The following is a 21,871-nucleotide window of genomic DNA, read 5'->3' on the forward strand; positions in this document are numbered from 1 at the left end:
CTGGTGTCACTGATGGATTAATTCTCTGCAGAAATGTCACATGCGCTGACCAAAGTAGTTCATCTGTATATTATTGATTTTGCACACAGTAAGAATGCACGCTCTGACAGACTAAGCTTAGTACTTCAAGTCACTGTTCCATAATCAAAAGGTCAGAGCACCTTAACTGCTAAGTATCCGAGTTAACATACTGAGCTAGACACTGAACGGCAGCTGCTTCCTGATTATTTTGTATGTAAACACTGCTTCCATCTGACAAATCACGTAATGTGATTTAAATTCATAAACATTAGTTTTGTTTTTCTTAACCGTTTGGCACTGTAGATCATTGCAGATTGGGCAGATCAGTCCAACATAGTCCCAGTTCAGGCAAGGCTGAGAATTCTATTTTAACCAAGGACATTCAATAGGTCTCAAGCTACACATAGATCACCAAAACCATGGCTACATACAAAAGATCCTTAATCAAGATAGCCATATTGTTAAAGTCCGTATATGGCAGCAGGAGACATACAAAGGAAGAAACCACCACTTGTGGAGAGAGGCCAGCTGTAGCCAAGACAAATAGTGCAAACTCTGTTCCACTGCACCATGGCAAAGGATGGCAGAGCCCTTGTAGGAGCATAATTCAACATTTGAGCATGACATTAGCATTGTTCAAGTATTGAGAAGACAACAGCTACACTAGTGAAAAGTATGCAGAGGTCCCAGTTACAAATGAGATTCTGGGCGTCTGGAGACCCCCCCCCCCCTTAATATTCAGTTTATTTTAATTCACCCTTTAGGTATCTTTAAGGATGTAACAACATCTTATTCTACACTTCCTGACAGTAATGTCTCCCTCTCACTTTTTTTTAATCAGCCTGTTCCAGCTTTTACTTTTAGGCCAATTATTCTAATACTGAGTGATATACAGTACTTTAGGCACTTCAGATGTTTAGATCCTTATCCATAACATGAAGTGGTGGTAAAGGCAAAGAGTCACACCAAATATTTTTATGGCTGCCATCAAATCATTAATATTTGAGTGTAATTTTATACACATTTCCACCAAAAAAACATAATTGGTGTCTTCTGAAACTTTGCAATCCCCACTACAATTTGAAACAAAGATCTGTTGATTTGAACATTGTTTGTCTGCACAGCATAGTACACCAAAATTCTTCTTCATAGTCTGAATTTATGATTTCATCTCATGAGACTGAGCGAGTGCTTTGCTTCCACTAGCATTGCAAAAGTGCAGATGTTGGCAATACACTCTTCAGCTGATCAAAGTACAGGACAACATCTTTAAAGAGGGAAATAAGTAACCACATCAAGTTCAGAGATTTGTAAGGTATGTTCTGTCATTTTAAGTAAAGGAAACAATACAGTACATCATGTTTCTCACTCGCTCTTTTTGCACTGGCTTATCTACTACTGAGGCTGGCCTGTGCAGAACATTATGTCTATAAAAAGAAACAAAAAAAAAAACTGACAGGGCCATATTGGAGCAGTGGAGAGCTGAAATCCCTAATGTCCTCCCTTTGGCCAGTATCCCAAAAAAAATCCTATGGCTGTTTCACTGTGGTTTACTCTGCATCTGAATTAATAAAATCATGCAAAGTCACAAAAACTCTAAATTTATCCTTTCTTTTAAACTGCAAGACTTTTAACTGAACATATGATTGCCCATTTGGCACCTCTCTAAGTCAGTTAGTGGCCATTTAAAAAGGATGTTATTCAGACTATATAATGTTCATTTCTGCATTTCAATGAGTTAAAATGCTCAACTTTTCCTCCAATGACTTTGAGGAAAACAGAATTTCATCATATCCCAGGTGTTAATAGTTAGCACTGGGATACTGTATTATCACGTAGCATTGTGGAAGACAGTCAACCGACGGAAATGTGATATGTTTGTCTAAGTCACAAAATGAAAGTAACGCTACGGCACGACTACATCGAGCAGTTTATTTTTGGCTTTAAAATGACTAACGTCTTTTTTGTAAACAACCCAAATGGCTAAGCTAACCTGTCGGCTGATGCTCACCTGACACCAACTGATGTGTATAGTCAATAAACACTCGATTTTCTAACACTGTACGCCTCTTAAAATAGGAGCTAGCTGATTGTTAATAAGAGACAACAGGCTTTCAACTGATTACATGAAAGTAGCCTAGCTAACTTACCCGGCTAGCCCGATCAAAAGTCACTTCTTGATACTTTTGATAGCGGTTGGTTGGAACTTTAACTTTGTTGGATGCTAAGTTTAGCCGCTAAACCCAATACAACTGCACACAAAGCAGGCAACCATGTCGCTCACAGAGACACACACACACACACACACACACACACACACACACACACACGACTGACTTTAGCTGAACAACGACAACTTACATGACTGCTCCGTACTTTGAGGACACTGAATTAATAATTTAAAAGTATCCAGGCAACTGCTTTGGTCCTGCCAACTGCCCACAACAAGGAAGAAATGCAGGTTTGGTCACACGGGAAACGACCTGGTACAACGGAACCGACGAATTCAGGCGAGTACAAGCTAAAACTTTACACCCAGACATTAACTATAAAAAAAAAAAAAGGTTAACTTCTCACCTTTCAGCGGTGCGGTGTTTGGAGCCATTTTTCCTGCAGCTGCATTTTTTCCATCCACTTGCACAGAGGGGACGTCAGTTCCTGTTGAGGTGGTTGGATGGAGGTTTGGTTGGACACGGTTGGATAGCGTCTCTGCCAGGCTGGGTCACTTTACTGAGGCTTAAACAGCAGAACAGCTCCGCTGTGTGGGCCACAGCTGTTAGTGTCGAAAATAAATGTATTTACGTAAATCCTGGAGGGATGTTCATACAGCTGAGTCCAGCGTGTTCTGGTGGAAGAAGTACTGAAATCTTTGACTTATGGAAAAGTAGTAATACCCCAGTGTAGAAATACTCTGTTATAAGTAAATGTCCTGCATTAAAAATGTAATTTAAGCAAAAATGCAAAGATCTGCAAAATGTACTTAAAATGTAGTCGAATGGCTCTTGTCATAGGTAAATTATTATTTATTAGACCGTATTTTTGGATCATCACATTATAACAAACATTTACTCAATTTTGAGGTACTTGCATTTTACTTGCTGCTTTATGCCTTTACTCCACCACGTTTCAGAGGGAGATCACTGTAGTTACTTTTTAGATTTATAATACAAAATATAATCAACAAATAAGAAAAAGTATAAAGTAGTAGTTTCAAGTACTTAAAATAAAAGTAGACATTATGCAGAATGGCCCATTTCAGAATCTTATATGTTATTTATTTATTTATTTATTTATTTATTGAACAAGTATATAGCATGAACCAATGCCACTTGCCAATGCCAAAGTAACTGAAGTTATCAAATAAATACTAAAAATATTTGTCTATTTAATGTAGTGGATTAGAAATATAAAGCAGCAGAAAATGGAGTCCAAGGTTGTAATGAGTGTTCCATGCATGCCATCCAGTCTGCTTAGAGCATTGCCACATCTCAGGAATTTAAAGCATGTACTGCATTATCATCACTACTTTATCTATAAAGTAATACATGATAACAAGAGAAGGAACAGGGATGGAGTGGGAATAAAAATCAGCCCAGGACTTTTGACTTGAACTGTCCCATCAGAACCTATTGGGAGACACACCATCACATATGGCCTGTGTCACAGTTCAAAAGAATAATGACAGAGGTTAAATTACCTGATGATTTGTAGAACAATACATGAAATGGAACACAAGCACATTAAACTGTAGGTCTTCTTTTCAGTTTCTTCTGTATAAATTAGCCATCAAGTGTGAGATTAGAATTCAGACTACAACAAATATATAAATTATAATAATTATATAATAATATCATTATATAATAATAATATAAAATATTGTAATAAATAATTATATAAATCTTATTTTTAGTAGTAGTTAGTAGTTCTCCCTTCATTGGATCTTTTTGTAATAAAATTCTGTAGATCTGAACTAATTACACAGACTTTGAGTATTTGTAGAATTTCTGACAATTAAAAAAAAGAGAAAAAGGCAGCAAATTATCCTGCAAAAAAACTTGTGTTGTGTCCCAAATCCCAAATCTCAAATGAAGTCTCAAGTCACTGTGCTCTGCACTATGTACTGCTACAGCATATTTTACATTTCAGGTTAGTTGTGTATTTAAGCTTGTTTCCCATATGTTATCACCAGTAGGAGGAAAATGTATGTATCACTGATTACAATGATGTTCTGCTATGAACTGTATACAAATACAACTCTGTGTTATATGTATTTATACATACATGATTATGGCAACTTTCATACAAATTACATACACATTATACTATTTTATACATAGCAGTTGTATTTTATACCCATGCAGCATAATAACGAGTGAGTTGTTTTTTTTCACAGCCAGGACATATTCCTCTTCCATACAGAAACACAGATGTCCACACAACTTTGTTGTGTGTACACAATAGGATAATACACATTTTGAATGCAGAACTTTTACTTTAATTTGAACATTTTACATGATGTTATGTTATGATGCTGCTTTTGGTAAATTTAAAGATTTGAATACCTCCACTGCTGTTAGTAGGCCTACATATACTTGGTTGGCAGTTAATTAGGTACACCTGGCTGAACTAATGTACTCTAATCCAACAGTCCTGCAATAAATCCAGGTCATAATGTTCAGTTTGTGTTGAAACTATTTTAAGAGAGGTGCTGATTTAATTTTATGATAATTGTGGAGACTGCAGTTTGTTGTGCTGCCGAATTGCACTGCGTGAGTCCCACAGGTGTTTCTATTATTTTGTCAGTGAGGGGGGATAAATAATGTGTTTAATGCCATGTTGTTCAACACCAGCACAAACTGCATTCTCCAAAATGAATCAACACCTCTCTAAAACAATTTCAACACAAACGGAACAATGAAATCTTCATGACAGTAGGATTTACTACAGGACTGTTGTATGTTGACTGCCTTAGTTTTACCCAGGTGTACCTAATAAACTGCCAACTATGTGTGTGTTGTATTAAATGTGAACGAGATGTTCCATAATGAGGCAATTATCAAGACTAAATACTCAATACACAACACACAAACAGTACATTTCAATCCACATTTAAGCTATGAATAGTGTTTCTCTCTCTTACGCCAGACACTAACTCCGCCCTCACCGGAGGTTGACTGAACGCCACGTACGGTTTGGCTCAACGCACCTTAAGCCACTGGTTAACCGTTTGTTTAGACTTTGACTGACACGTGGACTGGCCAATCAGCTCTCAACGCGACTCTTTCACAAAGAAAGTACACTTTTTCTGCCCAATAAGAGGCGGCGGAGGCGGGGCGTTGCCATGGTGAACACAGCCTTTTTCTGTAGGTTGTGGCCATAGGAGGCTTGTATTGGTGGTGGATGACAGGATATAAACAAGCTCCAGTGAAGCTTGGGCACTTGGAGGAAAACTGAACAGTCGCAGCGCAGTGAAGAGTGAAAACAGAAGCTCGAAGTAAGTATCCTTTTACAAATAGGTGTTATTTTACATTAACTGTGTTAATTATTGAAATGTATTATAAATACTAGGGCTTGTTTTGTAGCTTTTCTATATCTATGGGATAATGAATTAGCTGCTATCCTCACCATAAACTACCTGTTCCGTAAAAGACACCGCTAGCTTATGTGTTTGTTAGGCAGTTACAGGTTTCAGTTTGTAAGGCTCTGGCAGAGGCATTGTTTTGAAGTAAGCTCGGTGTGTCTTTATCCACCAAACACGTGTGTTGCACAGTCCTTCGCTTGTACTACAGAGATGCTTTTCAGATTAAGAGTAACTTGCATAACCTCATCCCACTGTGCCTCCAGGTGAAATTGTGGTTTGTACCCCTTTTGCAATGCTTGAGAAATTGAGTGTGTAGTCCTCTGTAAACACAAACCACACTCTACTGGTTTAACATTTGACACATGGGCCTTAGGCACAATTTCAGTATAATTAAACAAACCTGAGTAAGATGTACCATCCTCACTTAATATCATACCCAAATAATTCCTTTTTTTATTTCTTATTTTGTCCATAACCAGATGGTGAGGGGTAAAGCACTGGCCCGTTGTGGGTTGGTTCTGCTGAGTTTGTGGCTTTGTATCCAGTCAGTGCCTATCAGTGTGGACAAGACCAAAGAAAAGGCTCATGAGGAGGAGCTGGGGCCACCACAGAGTGCTGTGAGTCAGCTGGACATCTCTCATTTAAATCTCAGTCATATAGCTAATTACACCAAATACCTCTTAGACATGAACAAATTAAACACTGATGTGTGCTTTCGTTTATGCTTCAGGAGACTGGGCTGCACTATGACCGCTACCTCAGGGAAGTCATTGAGTACCTCGAGAAAGACCCCCACTTTAAAGAAAAACTAAAAAATGCCAACATGGATGACATCAAGGTACAGCTACACACTCACTAAACAGCCCGTTACTTCGTAAGCTTTTTACCAACACAAACAATTTGTATTGAACCGTGGTGTGTGGATTTTGTGCTTGCAGCAAGGCAAACTTTCCAAAGAGCTGGACTTTGTCCATCACAATTTTCGGACAAAGCTGGACGAGTTGAAGAGGGAGGAGATGAGTAGGCTACGGATGCTCCTCAAAGCCAAAAATGACATCCAGGAGGGGAATGGTGAGTATCCTGTGTTGCTGATGTGTCACTGACAAATGTGTGCTTCTTGACATTGCACAAGAAGTTTTGTGAAAGAAGCCAGCACTTGGGTCATCATCTAATGTAGTCTAATGTGGCTCTTTGACACAGGAACCTGATGTAATACACTTCCTCCCTCAGCTGACAGTGACTTCTACTGGCCACTGGCAACTGTTGAATTTTGAATTGAATTTGAAATTAGATTAAGAATCCATCAATATTCATAAGTGTAGTTAAAGACCAGAAGTATAGGTTGAGGTCAACATGTTTTAAAAACATAATGCTCGGAGACGTTATGACAAGATGATGCAAGTTGGACAGGATGTGTAGAAAAACGTTTTAGAGATGGTGGCAGATTAAATACAAAAACAGAAATCGCTTACCATTATGTTTAGAAATACATTTACCCTTACCGTCTCTTCCTGAGCTCTTTCCCAGAGTAAATTTGATCTGAAGCTTAAGTAAACAAAGCCTGTGCTTACCTCTGGCTGTGTGCCAGTACACTAAAGAACTGCTGAAGCACAAAATGTCTTTGGAAAGCACATGGGGAAGAGTAACCAAACAAGTTTATTGAATGCCATAATCGCTCAGTCTCAGGTTTTAGAACATGCAGTCTAAAATAAGTGAAAGATCTGCTTCACCTTTTTAAAACACTTGATCTAACAGCTTTACAGTTCAGTAAAACGTCTCATTATTCCCTCCCTTACAGGCCGGACAGTGGACCATCAGGCCCTGCTGAGACAGTTTGAGCACCTGAACCACATGAACCCAGACACTTTTGAGGTGGAGGACCTGGACCGCCTCATCAAATCGGTACAGACAGTGATGTAAAAATGCTAAATAGATCTTTACTATAGTAGATGAGATTTTTTTTTTTTTTTTAATGAAAACCTTTTATGCAGCAGCTGCAGTTGTGGCACATGCAGGCATTAGCACTAGTAGGTTATCTCATATACACACTGTTTTTGTTTTATGTTTATACAGACCATGTTCCCCTGCTGTAGTGCTGTTGCTTATGTGTAACTATATCACAGTCATACATATAATCACAGAAAAGAGCACCTTGCCTCATATATAATAAGCATGGCGGGAGAATTACAGGTGTCAAACAGTGGGACCAATCGCATAAAAGCTCTGCCGGTCTGGCCTGTTTTGATTTTAGATGTAATAACTTGGAGGCAGTCACAGCAGCTTTATGTGCTTGGTTGGAGGAGACCAACTCACCAGAGGTAAATTCATTGGATTTAGAGAGGAACAAGTTTCCTTTGAATTCAGGAAGAGGAAGTCATCTTACTGGATTTGAGTATCTCTCTGCTTTTACAGTGGAGTTAACAATCATATCCATGTAAATCCTGACGTTATTTTGTTTGGTTTAAGTTTTGTTTTAGTGTTATTCTTTGTTCTGCAGTCATTTATATACTGTTAATGCCTTGGAACTGGTGGAATGCAACCAACACTGTAAAATGAGTGTTTGCATTGTTGATGAGGTTTTCATTTGACACTTATCTATCAACTGTCATAACATTTCCATTTACTGTGTTCAAAGTGAGTGTCTGCAGAGCTGTAGAATTAAGGATTACCCATATGTTCCTACAAAACAGTCACAGTGGGTGCCAGGTACAGACTGAGCTTTTGACACTTTAGGACATTTTAGGACAATCACATGTGTATTTATAATATCCAGAACATCGATAGCAGTTAATTGTACTTCGGTAAACGGCTGTTTTCAGACTCCATATCAACAAACCAACTGTACCAACAACATCATTTCTTAGAGTATCAGATCAACTTTTGGTGTCTTTTCTCTCAGTTTTACTTCCCAGGCCATTACAGCCACTGAGAGGCTTTGTAGAGCAGAACAAAGGTGTATCAGCACTTGATCAGCAGCCATTAGAAATTGTAAACATATCAGCACTGAACAATTTGTGAAACTTTCCCTGCATGAGGTAAACATGAAGAGCGTGTCTGTGATTGATCCAGCATCCTGCCAGGGCCCCTGGGTGAGCTTTGAAATTGAAATCTATTCAGCCAAGTAGTTTGCTTTATCCTCCATTGAACGACTCTGACTTTACTACTTGTGTTGGATGGAATGAATCAACTCCAGAAAAAGTGTGCAAATAAAAGCTGAACAATCCAGGTATGAATTCCCATCCTCAACATTTTGTTTTCATTTGTAGGCGACCAAAGACCTGGAGAACTTCGACAAGGACCGCCATGATGAGTTCAGGAGATACGAGATGATGAAGGAGCATGAGAGGAGGGAACGTCTGAAGAACATGAATGAGGAGGACCGCAAGAAGGAAGAGCAGCATTACGAGGAGATGAAGAAGAAGCACGCTGATCATCCCAAAGTTAACCATCCTGTAAGTCTCCTGCCGGAGTGACGTTAATGCAGCAGAGATTGCAGCTCATTAGGAGCAGCAGTTATAACTGTCATTATTCTCAGTTATAATCTGAGTTCTTACATGGAGGAATTATTGGGACTGTCAGTTGAGCAGGTTTTATTTAGATTTGAATGGGAGGATGAACAAAATGCATAAAATAAAGTTGAACTGATGTGTGTGTGTGTGCGCGTAGGGCAGTGTGGACCAGCTGAAGGAGGTGTGGCAGGAGGCAGATGGTTTGGACCCAGAATACTTTGACCCCAAGACGTTTTTCAAAATGCACGGTAACCACTGAAACCATATTTGTCTCTAAAGAGCCAAAAATATCTGTAATAGATTACTAAAGGTTTCCACTGATAACACCTTGAAACAGGACTAGTTCTGAATGTAGCATTGAAGTGTGATTCTACAGCTAGTCACAAAACTCATCAAAAAGGGATGTTTGTTCATTCCAATCACTTTTGTGTTGCAGACAGTAATGGAGATGGTTTCTTTGATGAGACTGAGCTTGAAGCTCTCTTCACTAAAGAGGTATTTATGTTCACTTGTTTACATCTAACTGCCCTCATTCTTCATGTGTTAGGATTATGTAATATATAAATGAAGGCGTAATTGTGTATCTGTGTTTGTGTGTCTGTGTCTTGAAGCTGGAGAAGGTGTACAACCCTGAAAATGAAGAGGATGATATGGTTGAGATGGAGGAGGAGAGGCTGCGAATGAGAGAGCATGTTATGAATGAGGTGAGCTGCCACAGTGACAGAGCAAATATGGAAGTTTTCTCATGTTTATTATAAACACAGCAATGATGATCATGGCTGCCCATGCCCACAAATGACACATGCAAACCTAGAGTGCAGTCAGTAATGGACTTTTCATTAGAATTTCCCCTCCATGTTATATCAAACGTGCAGCACTGATGTCAGATATATCATGTTTCAGTTGGAAATATTCAGTTATATCACTCCTAAATGATCAATCAAGTCATTTTTCTTGAACACTAGATGATAGGAAAAACACATTATGCATACATCGTAGTGTCACTTGAATTGTCTGTTCCTACACAGAAGTGAAACTTGCAGACTTGTGCAGACATTACCAGTGGTGTGAACAGTAACAGCAGTGGAAACTAGAGTCATTGCTTCAGCAGGAGGTTGAAATGTTGACTCTTCCTCTTGTCCCCCCGCGGAGTGTTGTGGCCAATAGTTAATCTTGAATACCATGTAATAGCACGGACATTGATTAAAGCCGTTTCTTGTGTTGATGTTAAGGTGGACACCAATAAAGACAGACTTGTGTCAATGAGTGAGTTCATGGCGGCCACTAAGAAGGAGGAGTTCTTCGAAAAAGACGAGTGGGAGGTAAAAGCTATATTTTGCTATGAGTTGACTAAATTTGACAGGTGCGGTTACGTATCCTTGTCTGAATTTCACCCTATTCGTTATATAAATCATTACATCTGACCATTCCCTGCCCCATGCGCTGCTCTTGCCCCCACAGACTTTAGATCAAAACTCCTTCTACACTGAGGAGGAGCTGAAGGAGTATGAACAGCACCTGGCCAATGAGGAGACTGACATCAACAAGAAGTCGGTCGAGCTGCAGAAACAGAGGGAGGAGCTTGAAAAGAAACAAGAAGAACTTAATGCTCAGAGGATGGGGCTACAGCAGGTGAACTGAAAAACTCATTATTAAGTTATTGTACGGGTAAAATACAATGAGGAATTAGGATTTCTTCCTGATGCAAGTTCAATACACTGAGTAATATCCACAGTAACCCAGAATTCTGATGACTTTAAATCATTTCCAATTGATCATTCAATATGCATGATTTGTTCAAAAATATTCAGAAATATTTACTGCCTTGTAACAGAAGTGGTGAGCTGCACCTGCACAATATTATATTGTCTGTAAAGTCTGCACTCTACAGACTACAAAATATTCAAGTGAATAAACTGAGCAGGTTCCCACTTACTTTGTGATGCTGTAACATTTTCTCTGCTTGTTTCTCTGCTCAGGCCGTAGAAGAAATGGAAAGGTTAAAAGCCCAAAGCACAAAAGCTGAGGTCAAACGTAAGTATCACATTGTAAAGATTGTTGTCTAAGTTTAACCACCGAGGGTTAATGCAGACTTTTATAGTAACACACAGTTAAAGGGGGACTCACAGGAGACAAAAAGAAGAGGCCAAGACATCCTGACTTTTACTCCTTCATATTAGTTAAGCTCCAAAAATGCTACAACCCACAATTCCCAGTGCATCTTTAATTGGATGTAAACCAGCAAAAAAACAAGATGACCTTTATGACATCACTGGGGTTATTTTATCAGACTCCCTTCAGAGCCACAGAAGACATTGTTTTTATAAGCTCAGTAGCAGTAGTACTCCTCATTAGTACAAATTAATGTCATTTAATTTGTAAAATCAGTGAAGTGTACCTTTTTTTAAAAACAAAGGTATACAAGAACTAAATATGCAGAACTTGAAGCTTCTATGTCTCCAGTGGTCGTATTTGAAGAAGCTCAAAACTCAGCTGTCATCAGTAGAAGTTGTTAATAAGGAGGGGAATATTATCCTTGTTATCATTCTGTAAAATTTTATGGCCTTTCATCATCATCTTCGTGATTATGTAAATGCCATCATGTTGTGCCAATGTGACTCTCCTGTAGGTGAAGGTGAACCAGCAGCAGTTATACCAGGAAACAATCAACCTCTGCCCCCTGGTCACCAGCAGCAGGACTTACCAGTGCCAGGACACTCTTAGCAGGCCTCACCACTCTGTGTGTGTGTGTGTGTGTGTGTGTGTGAATGCTTGTGTGTGTGTGTGTCTGAGAGTGTTTATTTTGCAATGATTCTAATTTTCTGTTATTTTCTTTTTTTTTTTTCCAAAACACCACAAGACAAAAAATATATAAGTATTAAGAGCACATTAGAATCTGATTTCAGGCTTCAGATTTAGTGCCGACATGCCATTCCCCTTCATTCGGCTGCATGAACCAGACTTAAAATGTGGATCTGGTCCAGTTCTCTATGTGGACAATCGACCCTTTTGTTTTTGACGTTTTATCACAACAAGGACTCTGTTCTCCATGGGAAGTGCTTTGGGGTGGAATTGGGGGGGGGGGGGGCTTTTGGCCTGATCCGCCAATGTTTTGTTTAGTGTACACTGTGGTTCATTGTCACTGGTACTGTCTCTTAGAGAAAAAAATTTGGAAATTATTTATTTTTTCAGGTGAAGAGAGCCTGTTATTTAAAAAATGAATGTTATAAATGTAGCTTTAGAAGTTATGTAGAAATACGAGCAAATGAATGAAATGGTCCTATCTGAGAGGTACATTTTTTTCTTGTGGTAATAGCAGTTTGTTTTCTTATTTCTCTTTTTTTTTTTTCTTATAAATAAGACTTGAACTCTTTTCACCACGTTGAAATGAAACTTTGACTCTGTATCTCTCTTTAGGTTTAAAGAAGTTTGCTATTGGTCAATATCTCAAATGATTTTGTCCTCTTAACTGTTTTTATACGTTTTCTTAAGAGGACAGTTCTACTTCAACATCAGCCATCATTTTCTTAGAGGAAGTTTTTCCAGTTTAGATCATTTGCAATGGAACTCCTTAATGCACACAAGGCTAAAGAAAATGTAAATTTACACCTACGTAAAATGCTTATTCCCTCAGTTGGATTTTCTAGTTGATGATGGTCGAAGAATATATTTAGCTTACAGATGAAGTTACATCTATTTATGTGTGTGTGTGAGAGAGAGAGAGAGATAGTCTGAATCTGTCATTTCTCATAATAGAATTATTTATTTATTCAGTAACACCACAGTCGATGAAACTGAATTAAAATCAAGAGACACATGGTCAAAAACTGATCTTTGTTTTAATCTTAGAATAATGCAACAGATAAGAGAATAAGGACACAAAGACAGATCTTATGAGGAAGATATTTTTATGTCACATCTGTCTGTTGACCCCAGTTTACCTGCTACAGGTGTATTTTTATTTATTTTTCTATGGCCGTTTCATAAAAGCAGTTAAATCCTGTCTAACTAATTTATGAAACTGTTGTATGAGGTTTGAATGTAGACAATAAAGTGAATGAGCTTGCAGTTTTGAGGCTTGCTTCTTTTTGTCACACACACACACATCAACACACACAAACACATTCAAATAATTAGAAATGTAAAAACATTATGCGATCCAAAGTAAAATATTCAGTGTTTTGACAAGAGTAACTCCTGCAACATGTTTAGAAAAACTTTCCCTAGGTCCTTTGTTAACAAAACAACAACAGTTGCGTGATCACAATTCATGGTTAGAAATTCAGCTCCGTCCGTACGAGTCATTGAAACGCTCAATGAGGTAGTCACCTGCTGTCACGGGAGGGTATTTGTTGGAGCCGTCGCAGCAGGTGATCAATGCCGCATCATCAGGCTGGACGAAGAAAGCCATAGACTGACGTGTGTTGGAGTCTCCAGCAGGGGGCAGCAAAACCCTGTGGAGCTGAAGAGCAAGGAACATCCGCAATAAGAAGCTTTCTTATTCTTTCCCCTTATTTACACATTACATTATACCATAATCCTTTTTGTGTTAGTTGTTGAAATTATTGTCAAATTGTACTTTCATATCCATAGCATGATTATTGTCGAATACTAGTCAAAATGAGATTTGTGAAAAGTCTTCGTTTTTGCATTAATATTAAGTATTCTAATTCTAAAGAGCCAGTTTATAGAAATCTGCAGTTACTCAAATCTGCAAAAACTCTTCTTAACCCACCACAGAGACAAAGTGATCGCTGGTCCAGCGCTGCATCAGGTCGGCGATGTTGATGAGGACCGTTCCGGGGATGCTGGGAGCACAGATGAACTCACCTGAACGTCTGCGGACCTGAGGATTAAGGTGGATTACACGTGTGAACATTTCTCCAAGAGTAGCAAACATCTAGGCCAGAATTTTGGTTGAGAAACCTTCCTTTTACTGACAAAAGATAAGCTGAGCTTCTGTTACATGATTAAAGGTAACATAAATGGAAGTGGAAAACATTGCCTGATGGTCTGAAGGCGTCAGTTAGTTTTTGAAGTGGAACGTTTAGTTAGTAATTTGTCTTGCATGCAGAGAGGTGGAGATGTGAGTGTTATTACCTGCAGACCCTCAGAGCTCTGGAACAGCAGCGTGATGCTGCCGTAGTCTGAATGCTCTCCACATCGCAGCTGACCCTCCTTGGCTTTCTCACTGTTCACCGGTGGGTAGTACAGAGACCGCAGCGTGGTGCCATTCTCATCAGCTACAGGAAACACAACAGCACTGCTCAAATTCACTTGGTATTTTACATCAACATCCTTGTAGTCCTATATTGGGAGTTATGGTATTAGAACAAAAGTTATTTCAAGGCTTGGCAGTCTGAGGACACAGTTGATTGCAGAAGTATAGACATCCCTGGGAAAATGACATATTTTGTTCATTTTTGAAGCAAAAAGAAGTAAATTCAACCCCTGCAGCAACAGACATTATAAATGAGAATTTCTTCAAATATTAATGCACCTGATAAATGTAAAAACTGACCCAAACAAAACATGTTATTGGCCCAGTGCAGCCCAAATGTTTGCACACCAATGCATTCTTGACAGAGGTCTGTGACATACACAGAGTTTCTTTTGTGTCTTCCAAGATGATGATGTTGGGTTTTGTGATTGGTTTTCTTTTCTGAAATGTTCTTAAAAGAAGTAGAAATAATAAAAATGTTATTTTTATTTTTTGTACAATTCAAGGAGAGGAAAGTTTGAATCACTAAACCAGCGGGGAAATAGTGTGTGGAGGACCTGAGCGAGTAACACTACACTTCCTGTTACCAATGTGTGTTTGAGCAAAAATCTCTTTAATCCCACCTGACCTGGACTCATGGAGTGTCTTTGGGACACTCAATCATCAGTTGTTCTTACACCCCCGTTTAGTGACAGCAGTGAGTAATGGTGATCTGTTCATACTTCCTATTAACTGATGTGTACTCAGGAACACCTCTGGGTCCAGACCCAGACTGTGGGCCATCACCCTCAGCACCCGCAGACTCAGCTCTTTACAGCGCTGGAAGAAACACGTCTGGATCCCCTGGAACCCTGGTACAGCATCTGATGACGGCCACTTCTACAACAGAAGGGAACAGCATTAGAGCACCAACTATTATTATTTTATTTATTTTTTTTATTTTTTTTTTTACATCTGATACTTTTATCATTAACTGAAATTTCCCTCTCTTTTTTTAAACATAAATATTTTGATGAGCCTTAAATTACAGAGTTCTGACCAAAATATGGACTCAGCAGTACACCTTACATGTAATGGAAATACTGTTTCTAAATAACATATATAAAACATATCTTTTTGCATTTCTAGCAGCAATTCCTTGTTACTTATATGCTGACACATATTTATCTGTGATAAATTAACATCAGCTGATAATAATGGCAGATGAATTTATCTATTGAGCTCCAAAAGAACCGAGTGGAGCAGATCTTTGTCTGGAAAACACCAAAAGATTCAGATGAACCTGTACTCTGACCTCCATACTGATAACCAATAGGAAGTGGGATGTGCTAACAACACATCATGAGGTAGAGCCTCTTACATAAAATGAACAAAGTCGAACTCTGATAGGAAACATTACTATGTCAGGGTGAAGTGAAGCCGTATTGAATGCCTCCTTAAGATCTCCAGGTCGACGTGGGTTCAACCTGAAAAGCGGTTGAGTTGAGTTGTGAATTTAAAACCAGGACACTGTGCAGAGAAGAAGTGTTGTGTTGGTGAAGTGTGTCCTCACCTCTCAGTCTCCAGAGACACCCAGCCGTGGTTCAGGTTGTTGGCGAAGCTTCTCCTGCTGAAGGGCTGCTTCAGCTCCTCTGGCTGCAGGAAGAATTCCTTGGATACACCCATGACACGGTCCACCTACCCCACCGCATACCAGGGGAAAAGGACGCATATTAAGCACTTTAAATAAACTAAATAATAATCTGGGTTTATATTTGCTGGCCTCACCTCCTCCTGAGTGATCCCGGTGTTCTGCAGAAAAACGAAGCCCACTTCTGTGAAGGCTGTCCTCAGCTCTTTGCTCAACTTGTGCAGCTGCTCGTCGGTAACATCTCCCTCACTCAGGCTGTATGCACCAAAGTCCACTACAGGAATGCTCATTTTAAAAACTATAAGTGTATCTAGAAGGCTCTACACGCGGAGCTGCAGGACACAGAACAGCAGGAGAGGAAAATTGAAAAGTGGCGGCGGCTGCTGCTGCTGCTGCTGCTGCTGGTGTTAGTCGCCACATCATTTGGACTCATTCGCTCATGTGACCTTTTTCCAGCCAATAGGAAAATAGCTCCTAATGAGACCAAATTGCACAACAGTTGGCTAACTTTGGCTCACCTTTGGATGCTGCTCGCAGGTTGTGTGAAGGTGGATGTTGTAGTTTCTTTGGTGGGTTCACACAGCCTGAGCTCTGCTGGTTGAGAAAATGTTTGATTTGAAGAAAGACTGGAGCATCTCCTTTGCAGGCTGCGGTTTTATGGGAATTTATTATGTCGGTGCCACCAGCTGTATCCTTGAACGGTTCCCTTGCCTCCTGCAAGACGCCTCTCACATATACGGAGCCTCTGCAGGGTCTTTGATGGCTGCTGTCCTCACCATTGGAATCCCCCTAGGTAAGTGGCGGGTCTCTCCTCGACACTCCAAACTTCATTCAAAAATCGGCCACATTTTGTTGTATAATTCGGCACAGATCAAATGCACTTAGCAGTATTGCACTTTGTTATATCTCCAGTGTCAATGCCACAAATAACTATACGATATTTAATTTGTAATTGCATGTGTTTCCTCTGTAAAGATTCATTGTGTCCACGTGCACAACTTGTCTCTTTCATGGACATACAGGAAAGCCTCTGCTGAGACTTTTGAGACATCGAATTGTTGCATCTTATTTTGGCACATCTGGTTTTTGTGAATTCAAATACACAAAGTAAAGTCCTTACATTCATGCACAGTTAAGACTTTCTTGACTAGGGTGACTTATCAGCACCTTGGCACAGATTTTAGCCAGGTGATCTCTAGACACAACCTGACAGTGAAGAAAGAGTAAAAAAATAACAGTTTTATCCAGTATTTGATGTTAGTAACCAAAAGTCTATAGTAGAAAATAACTGCTACATTTCAAATAAAAGGAGATGACCTGTGTTAAGTCCTTAGTTGACAGAATCACTTCTGCTTTTAAGAGCTAAAAAAAGTCATCTAATAGGATCTATTTATTGTGTTTCTCTGTGTAGAACAATGCTGTGCTGATTTGATGTTCATGGCCAAAGAGGCCAGGAAGTACAAACTGGGGCCCCTGCACCCAGCTTACAACCTGCTGCAGATAGTGCATGACTCTCTGCTTTCAAGCCTTCCAGAAGACGCCCATGTTCGAGCCTCTGGGAGACTGTGTGTGTCCCTGACCAGAGTGTCTGACCGGAAGAACGTGCTGGTGTCAGAGTACGACACCAGGGAGGAGCTCATTCAGGTACACTTTACAATATGGGAGTGAAGATGACCCTTTTATCCAGAAACGCGAAGGTTGCTGACTGACTGAACGAATGAGGGGTGATATTTTTTTGAGGAACCATCACACCATTTCTGTGTGTACAGAAAGTTTTTCATTCAACAACTCATATGCAGTAATACTGTGTGTGCTTTTCCCAGGCCCTTATATGCAGCTGCTTCGTCCCTTTCTACTGTGGTGTTATTCCACCCACCTATCGAGGGGTGGTGAGTACACCAGCAAGCTGTTACATTAAAGTGTTTGTTTAGTTTTTAAGTTATTTTTTCGGGGCATTTTTGCCCTTTATTATGAAAGCAAAGTGGAGAGAGAGAGAGGGGATTCTGCAGCAAGGATTCAGTCTCAAGCTCTACCAGGTGAGATACCTGGGCACCCCAGCATTTGTCACTTGTAACGGTCAACAGTTTTCCTTGAGACAAATGTATCAATAAACCCAAACAGGTCTCATAATGGATCCAACTTATTGTCTTTCACATGTGCCTCTCAGTTACTCAGAGGAAATTTGACCACACAGTGATACAGTCGTTGCATAATTCACGAATAGTTCCATATTCATATACACAGAACACATGTTGCACAGTTTACATCCATCTAAAAACTTCAGTGTGGTTGTTACTTAGTGTCCCTGAATCAGTGTCAGGTTCAACACCCTCCTTCTCCACTCAGCATTACGTGGACGGCGCCGTCAGTGACAACCTGCCTCGATGTCACCTGAAAAACACGATAACGTTTTCTGCGTATGCCGGTGAGAGTGACATCTGCCCCCGGGCGAGCACGCTGAACTTCCATGAGGTGCGCTTCAACAATGTCAGCATCCAGGTCAACTCAGAGAACATGCACAGAGTGGCCAACACCTTCTTCCCCCCACAGCCTGAGGTGAGACGCAGGAGCTCCGTGATTCAGTTGCAGCAGTTCAAAAGCTGTTTTATCAGCTTTAAATAGGATTTGTCAGGTTAAACAAAAATAGAGACCATACCAGTGTTTGCATGTTTTCACCCATTTACCTCAAATCACATCACACTTCTTTTTAAACCATATACTTCACGTTACCGCCAAACAGTTTCTGAAGTATTATGTTTTTTTTAATTCAAAGGTATTTTCACTCCCTGTAAGCAGCAATGTATCCAGTTATTTAATGTGGTTATTATTTATCATCTGATAATAATATTGATTATTAGTGAACTGTGTCATGCAACTGTGTTTGTTTGTGTTTTAATATGGGATACCTGTGAGCACAGACAAGCGGAGCGGGTTCAGCAGGAGTTTATGAGAGTAGAAAAAGAGCCTTAAAGCTCAGGATACATGAGACATACATGTTCAGGGCCGCAAAGGTATTTCAAGTGGGCCGACAAATCACTGGCACAACAGTACAATTTTGGGCAAAAGATAAAAAAAAAAAATGTTTTAATGTTTTAAAACTAAATGATCTTTAAAAACATCTAAGATGTTTAAAAACTTGTATTAAGGCCTATCACTAAACCAGTGATAGGAACTTTTATGTAGTTGCAGGCCGGACCACATCGTATACTTGTTAACTTTCAGTCAGTAAAATACATTATACAGTCTGATTGTGTCAACATGGATAGCTGTTTAGCAACCGGAAGAACATCAAACAAAAAATATTTAGCTTCCCCTGCTTTATGTTCAGTCCATATCCACACATGCAGGACGCCCGTGGTGCATGTGGAGAAAACATGTTCTTTTCTCCTTTTGGAATGAGATGAAAACATGTTTCTAAAGTTGGCTTTCAAAGTCCTGCTTGAACTAAAACTTTACTCAAAGGTGTTTTGGCTCGAAAATGATTTACAAATTTCCTTCTGCTCGTCAAAAAGGGATTATTGCAACCTGAAATATACAAAATACGACAGTAATATTTGCAGATTATATGGTCCTATCTTGCATCCTCATCAAGCGCTCTCGGATTTTACAGGCAATGTCTGAAATCTGCCAGAAAGGCTACATGGATGCTCTCCGCTTCCTGCAAGAGCAGCGTAAGGAAACTTTGCCACAGTAGTTTTCGAATATTCAAGAAAAACAGAAGCCGAGGAAGAAAAGAAAAACGCGGTGTGATCCAGCGCTTGTTACTGCAGAAATTGTCTTGATTTAAATGCCCATGACAGATCTGATCAGCAGCGAGTGTCCACTGAGAAGTTTGGAGACGGACTCGCTCAGACCTGCTTGTTGTGAGCTGGTGAAGGAGCAGGCCGAAGCCGAAGAGGCCGATGTGAACACGCAGCGGAGCCGACTGAAGCCTCTTCAGGAGGAACACTTCTGGCTGGATCCACAGCTCGTAGAGAAGCTCCCAGCTGACATCAGAAAGGGTGAGTATAGGAACTGAAGCGCAGGCTGACACAGATGTGAGCAATGAAATCCTGCTTGAACCTGCAGTGCCAGTCCAATAGATCGAATGCAGTAAAACTGTTTGTATTTTACTGTATTTGTGTCAGCGCTGTGTGAGGCCTGCAGAGAATCCCATACAGCTGGTGGTCTGTTGTCCCACGTGACCGAGTACCTGCCGAAGAAAGTGACGTCATACCTGCAGATCCCCTGTACTCTGCCCGTCGTGTCGCCCTACTCTTTAGCCCACAGGTAAGAGCCCATCATATCACCGGCCTGTATTAGCATTATACTCTAATACCAAGGAAGCCAGGCAACCATTCCTCATGAATTTTTGATCCTTAAATATAACCATACTTCAGTATTTCTGTTTTTGTGGGACCTCAAATTTTTCCCGATATTTCACTAGGTGACGTTGTACTCCATTGCATTTATCTGTCAATGTCTTTTACCTTGGATTCCATCTTTCTTTTTACCCCTCTGTTTGCCTCCTCCTTTCTTCTTTTGCTTCTTTCATCTCAAACTAACCTGAAAACATGAAAATCCCAGAATCCCCAAATCTCTCAAGTTGTTCTATATATATGTGTATATATAGATATATACATATTTATATAGATATGTATATATAGAACAACTTTTAGATTCACTGTGAAATTAAACCCAACCTTTTATTCTTCATAATTACAACTTTTCAAACTGCGAACTTCATCATGCTAATATTTGTTACTATTACCTATGTCAAATTTAATGCAGGACTTTTATTGACTTCCATCACTGCAAATTGTAAGTGTTAATTTGACACTTTAATTTGTCCTTCCAGACTGGTGGATTGGATCCCAGATGTGCCCAGGGACATGAGCTGGCTCTATGGCAAGGCTGAGGACATATACAAACAAGCGTGGAAGGACAGAGCGGAGGACAGTGACAGGTATACAGTGTGAAGGTCATGTCTCTTGTGCAGCTCTGTGCCTTGGTTTCACTGGTTCAGACATTCTGTGTTTCTTAGTGTTATCTCAAAGTACAGATGAGGCTGAAAGAACCCTGGTCCTCGATAGTTTTAGAGGTTTTGAGAGTTGGACTACTGGAAATTATGACATGTTGAGGGCAATAGATTATAGACATGACTGGAATCATGTTCTTTCTGCACCACATTTCATGTCAATCCATCCAAGCTGGCGAGATTTTTCACTTTGGACCAAGGTATTGGAGCCACACCTTGATATTGGCATCATTAAAGCTGCACTGTAGCATGTCTAAAAGTATAATAATTCATTGAAACTTTACTGTCATCTACATAAGATGAATCCTTGTCTTCACCTTCTTCCAGAGAATCACCTCTGCACAGATGTACAAGCCTGCCTCTAGGCCTGAACCTGTGGAACAGCAGGAAAGAGGACACAAACACTGTCCCAATGACCCCAGAAGCCACGCCCACCTCCAGCCTCACCTTCACCTGGAACACACACAGTGAGGTGGACCACATGCCCCTGACTCCTCCCCCCACACCCTCCCTCAGCCCCACATCTGGGTTTGACAGTGCAGGTAGAGGGTGGGGATTGGGCAGAGCTATGGGGTGGATCAGGAACACGACTAACTCTACCTCAAACCATTGATCTTTAATGCATTCAAGTAAATATGTTTAATATTGCACAGAAGAAGAAAGTGAAGCTGTTGAATAAATGAATTCAAACATGTCCTGTGTTTTGTGGCATTAATATCAAAGAAAATATTAGATACACTAAGTAACTGTACATGACAGGCTATAACATGATTTATTTTTTCTTTTCCTGTCGCCTCCTTTAGCTTTCTCCCAGAGCTTCTTTTATCTATTTGTCTTTCTGAAAAACTCAAACATGTTCCTTGACTGCACTTGTCAATATTTTTTAATTAAT

General features: G+C 39.9%; 4 protein-coding genes across 5 annotated transcripts in view; 2 read left to right on the forward strand and 2 right to left on the reverse strand.

Moving 5' to 3' along the window:
• Positions 1-2,746, reverse strand: part of pik3c2a (phosphatidylinositol-4-phosphate 3-kinase, catalytic subunit type 2 alpha) — a 48,277-nt gene extending 45,531 nt beyond the window's left edge. The window contains exon 1 of one of the 2 annotated variants that reach the window (XM_056387662.1): positions 2,599-2,746. The gene's annotated coding sequence lies outside the window, so the exon portion shown is untranslated. Of the gene's footprint in view, positions 1-2,382; positions 2,550-2,598 lie in introns of those variants that run through there. The other variant, XM_056387663.1, reaches the window with a different exon arrangement.
• A 2,609-nt stretch (positions 2,747-5,355) lies between these two features.
• On the forward strand, positions 5,356-13,179 carry LOC130176540 (nucleobindin-2-like). Its single transcript, XM_056387689.1, has 13 exons — positions 5,356-5,515; positions 6,082-6,219; positions 6,333-6,440; positions 6,541-6,673; positions 7,401-7,504; positions 8,869-9,054; positions 9,269-9,359; positions 9,548-9,606; positions 9,723-9,815; positions 10,344-10,433; positions 10,573-10,743; positions 11,091-11,145; positions 11,741-13,179. The coding sequence occupies exons 2-13, from the start codon at positions 6,082-6,084 to the stop codon at positions 11,833-11,835; spliced, it is 1,323 nt and encodes a 440-aa protein (XP_056243664.1). The 5' UTR covers positions 5,356-5,515; the 3' UTR covers positions 11,836-13,179.
• si:dkey-10o6.2 (uncharacterized protein LOC100124608 homolog) lies at positions 12,518-16,407 on the reverse strand. The gene is made up of 7 exons (XM_056387690.1): positions 16,100-16,407; positions 15,885-16,009; positions 15,732-15,798; positions 15,055-15,211; positions 14,212-14,354; positions 13,847-13,957; positions 12,518-13,573 (listed from the first exon to the last, which is right to left on the reverse strand). The coding sequence occupies exons 1-7, from the start codon at positions 16,250-16,252 to the stop codon at positions 13,394-13,396; spliced, it is 936 nt and encodes a 311-aa protein (XP_056243665.1). The 5' UTR covers positions 16,253-16,407; the 3' UTR covers positions 12,518-13,393.
• Positions 16,408-16,431: 24 nt separating this feature from the next.
• LOC130176539 (patatin-like phospholipase domain-containing protein 2) lies at positions 16,432-21,673 on the forward strand. The gene is made up of 9 exons (XM_056387688.1): positions 16,432-16,755; positions 17,374-17,606; positions 17,786-17,851; positions 18,309-18,518; positions 19,573-19,633; positions 19,763-19,963; positions 20,090-20,231; positions 20,800-20,907; positions 21,307-21,673. The coding sequence occupies exons 1-9, from the start codon at positions 16,569-16,571 to the stop codon at positions 21,590-21,592; spliced, it is 1,494 nt and encodes a 497-aa protein (XP_056243663.1). The 5' UTR covers positions 16,432-16,568; the 3' UTR covers positions 21,593-21,673.
• The last annotated feature ends 198 nt before the right edge of the window (positions 21,674-21,871 follow it).

Source organism: Seriola aureovittata, chromosome 10 (genome assembly GCF_021018895.1).
Source record: "Seriola aureovittata isolate HTS-2021-v1 ecotype China chromosome 10, ASM2101889v1, whole genome shotgun sequence".
NCBI classification, from domain to species: Eukaryota; Metazoa; Chordata; class Actinopteri; order Carangiformes; family Carangidae; genus Seriola; species Seriola aureovittata.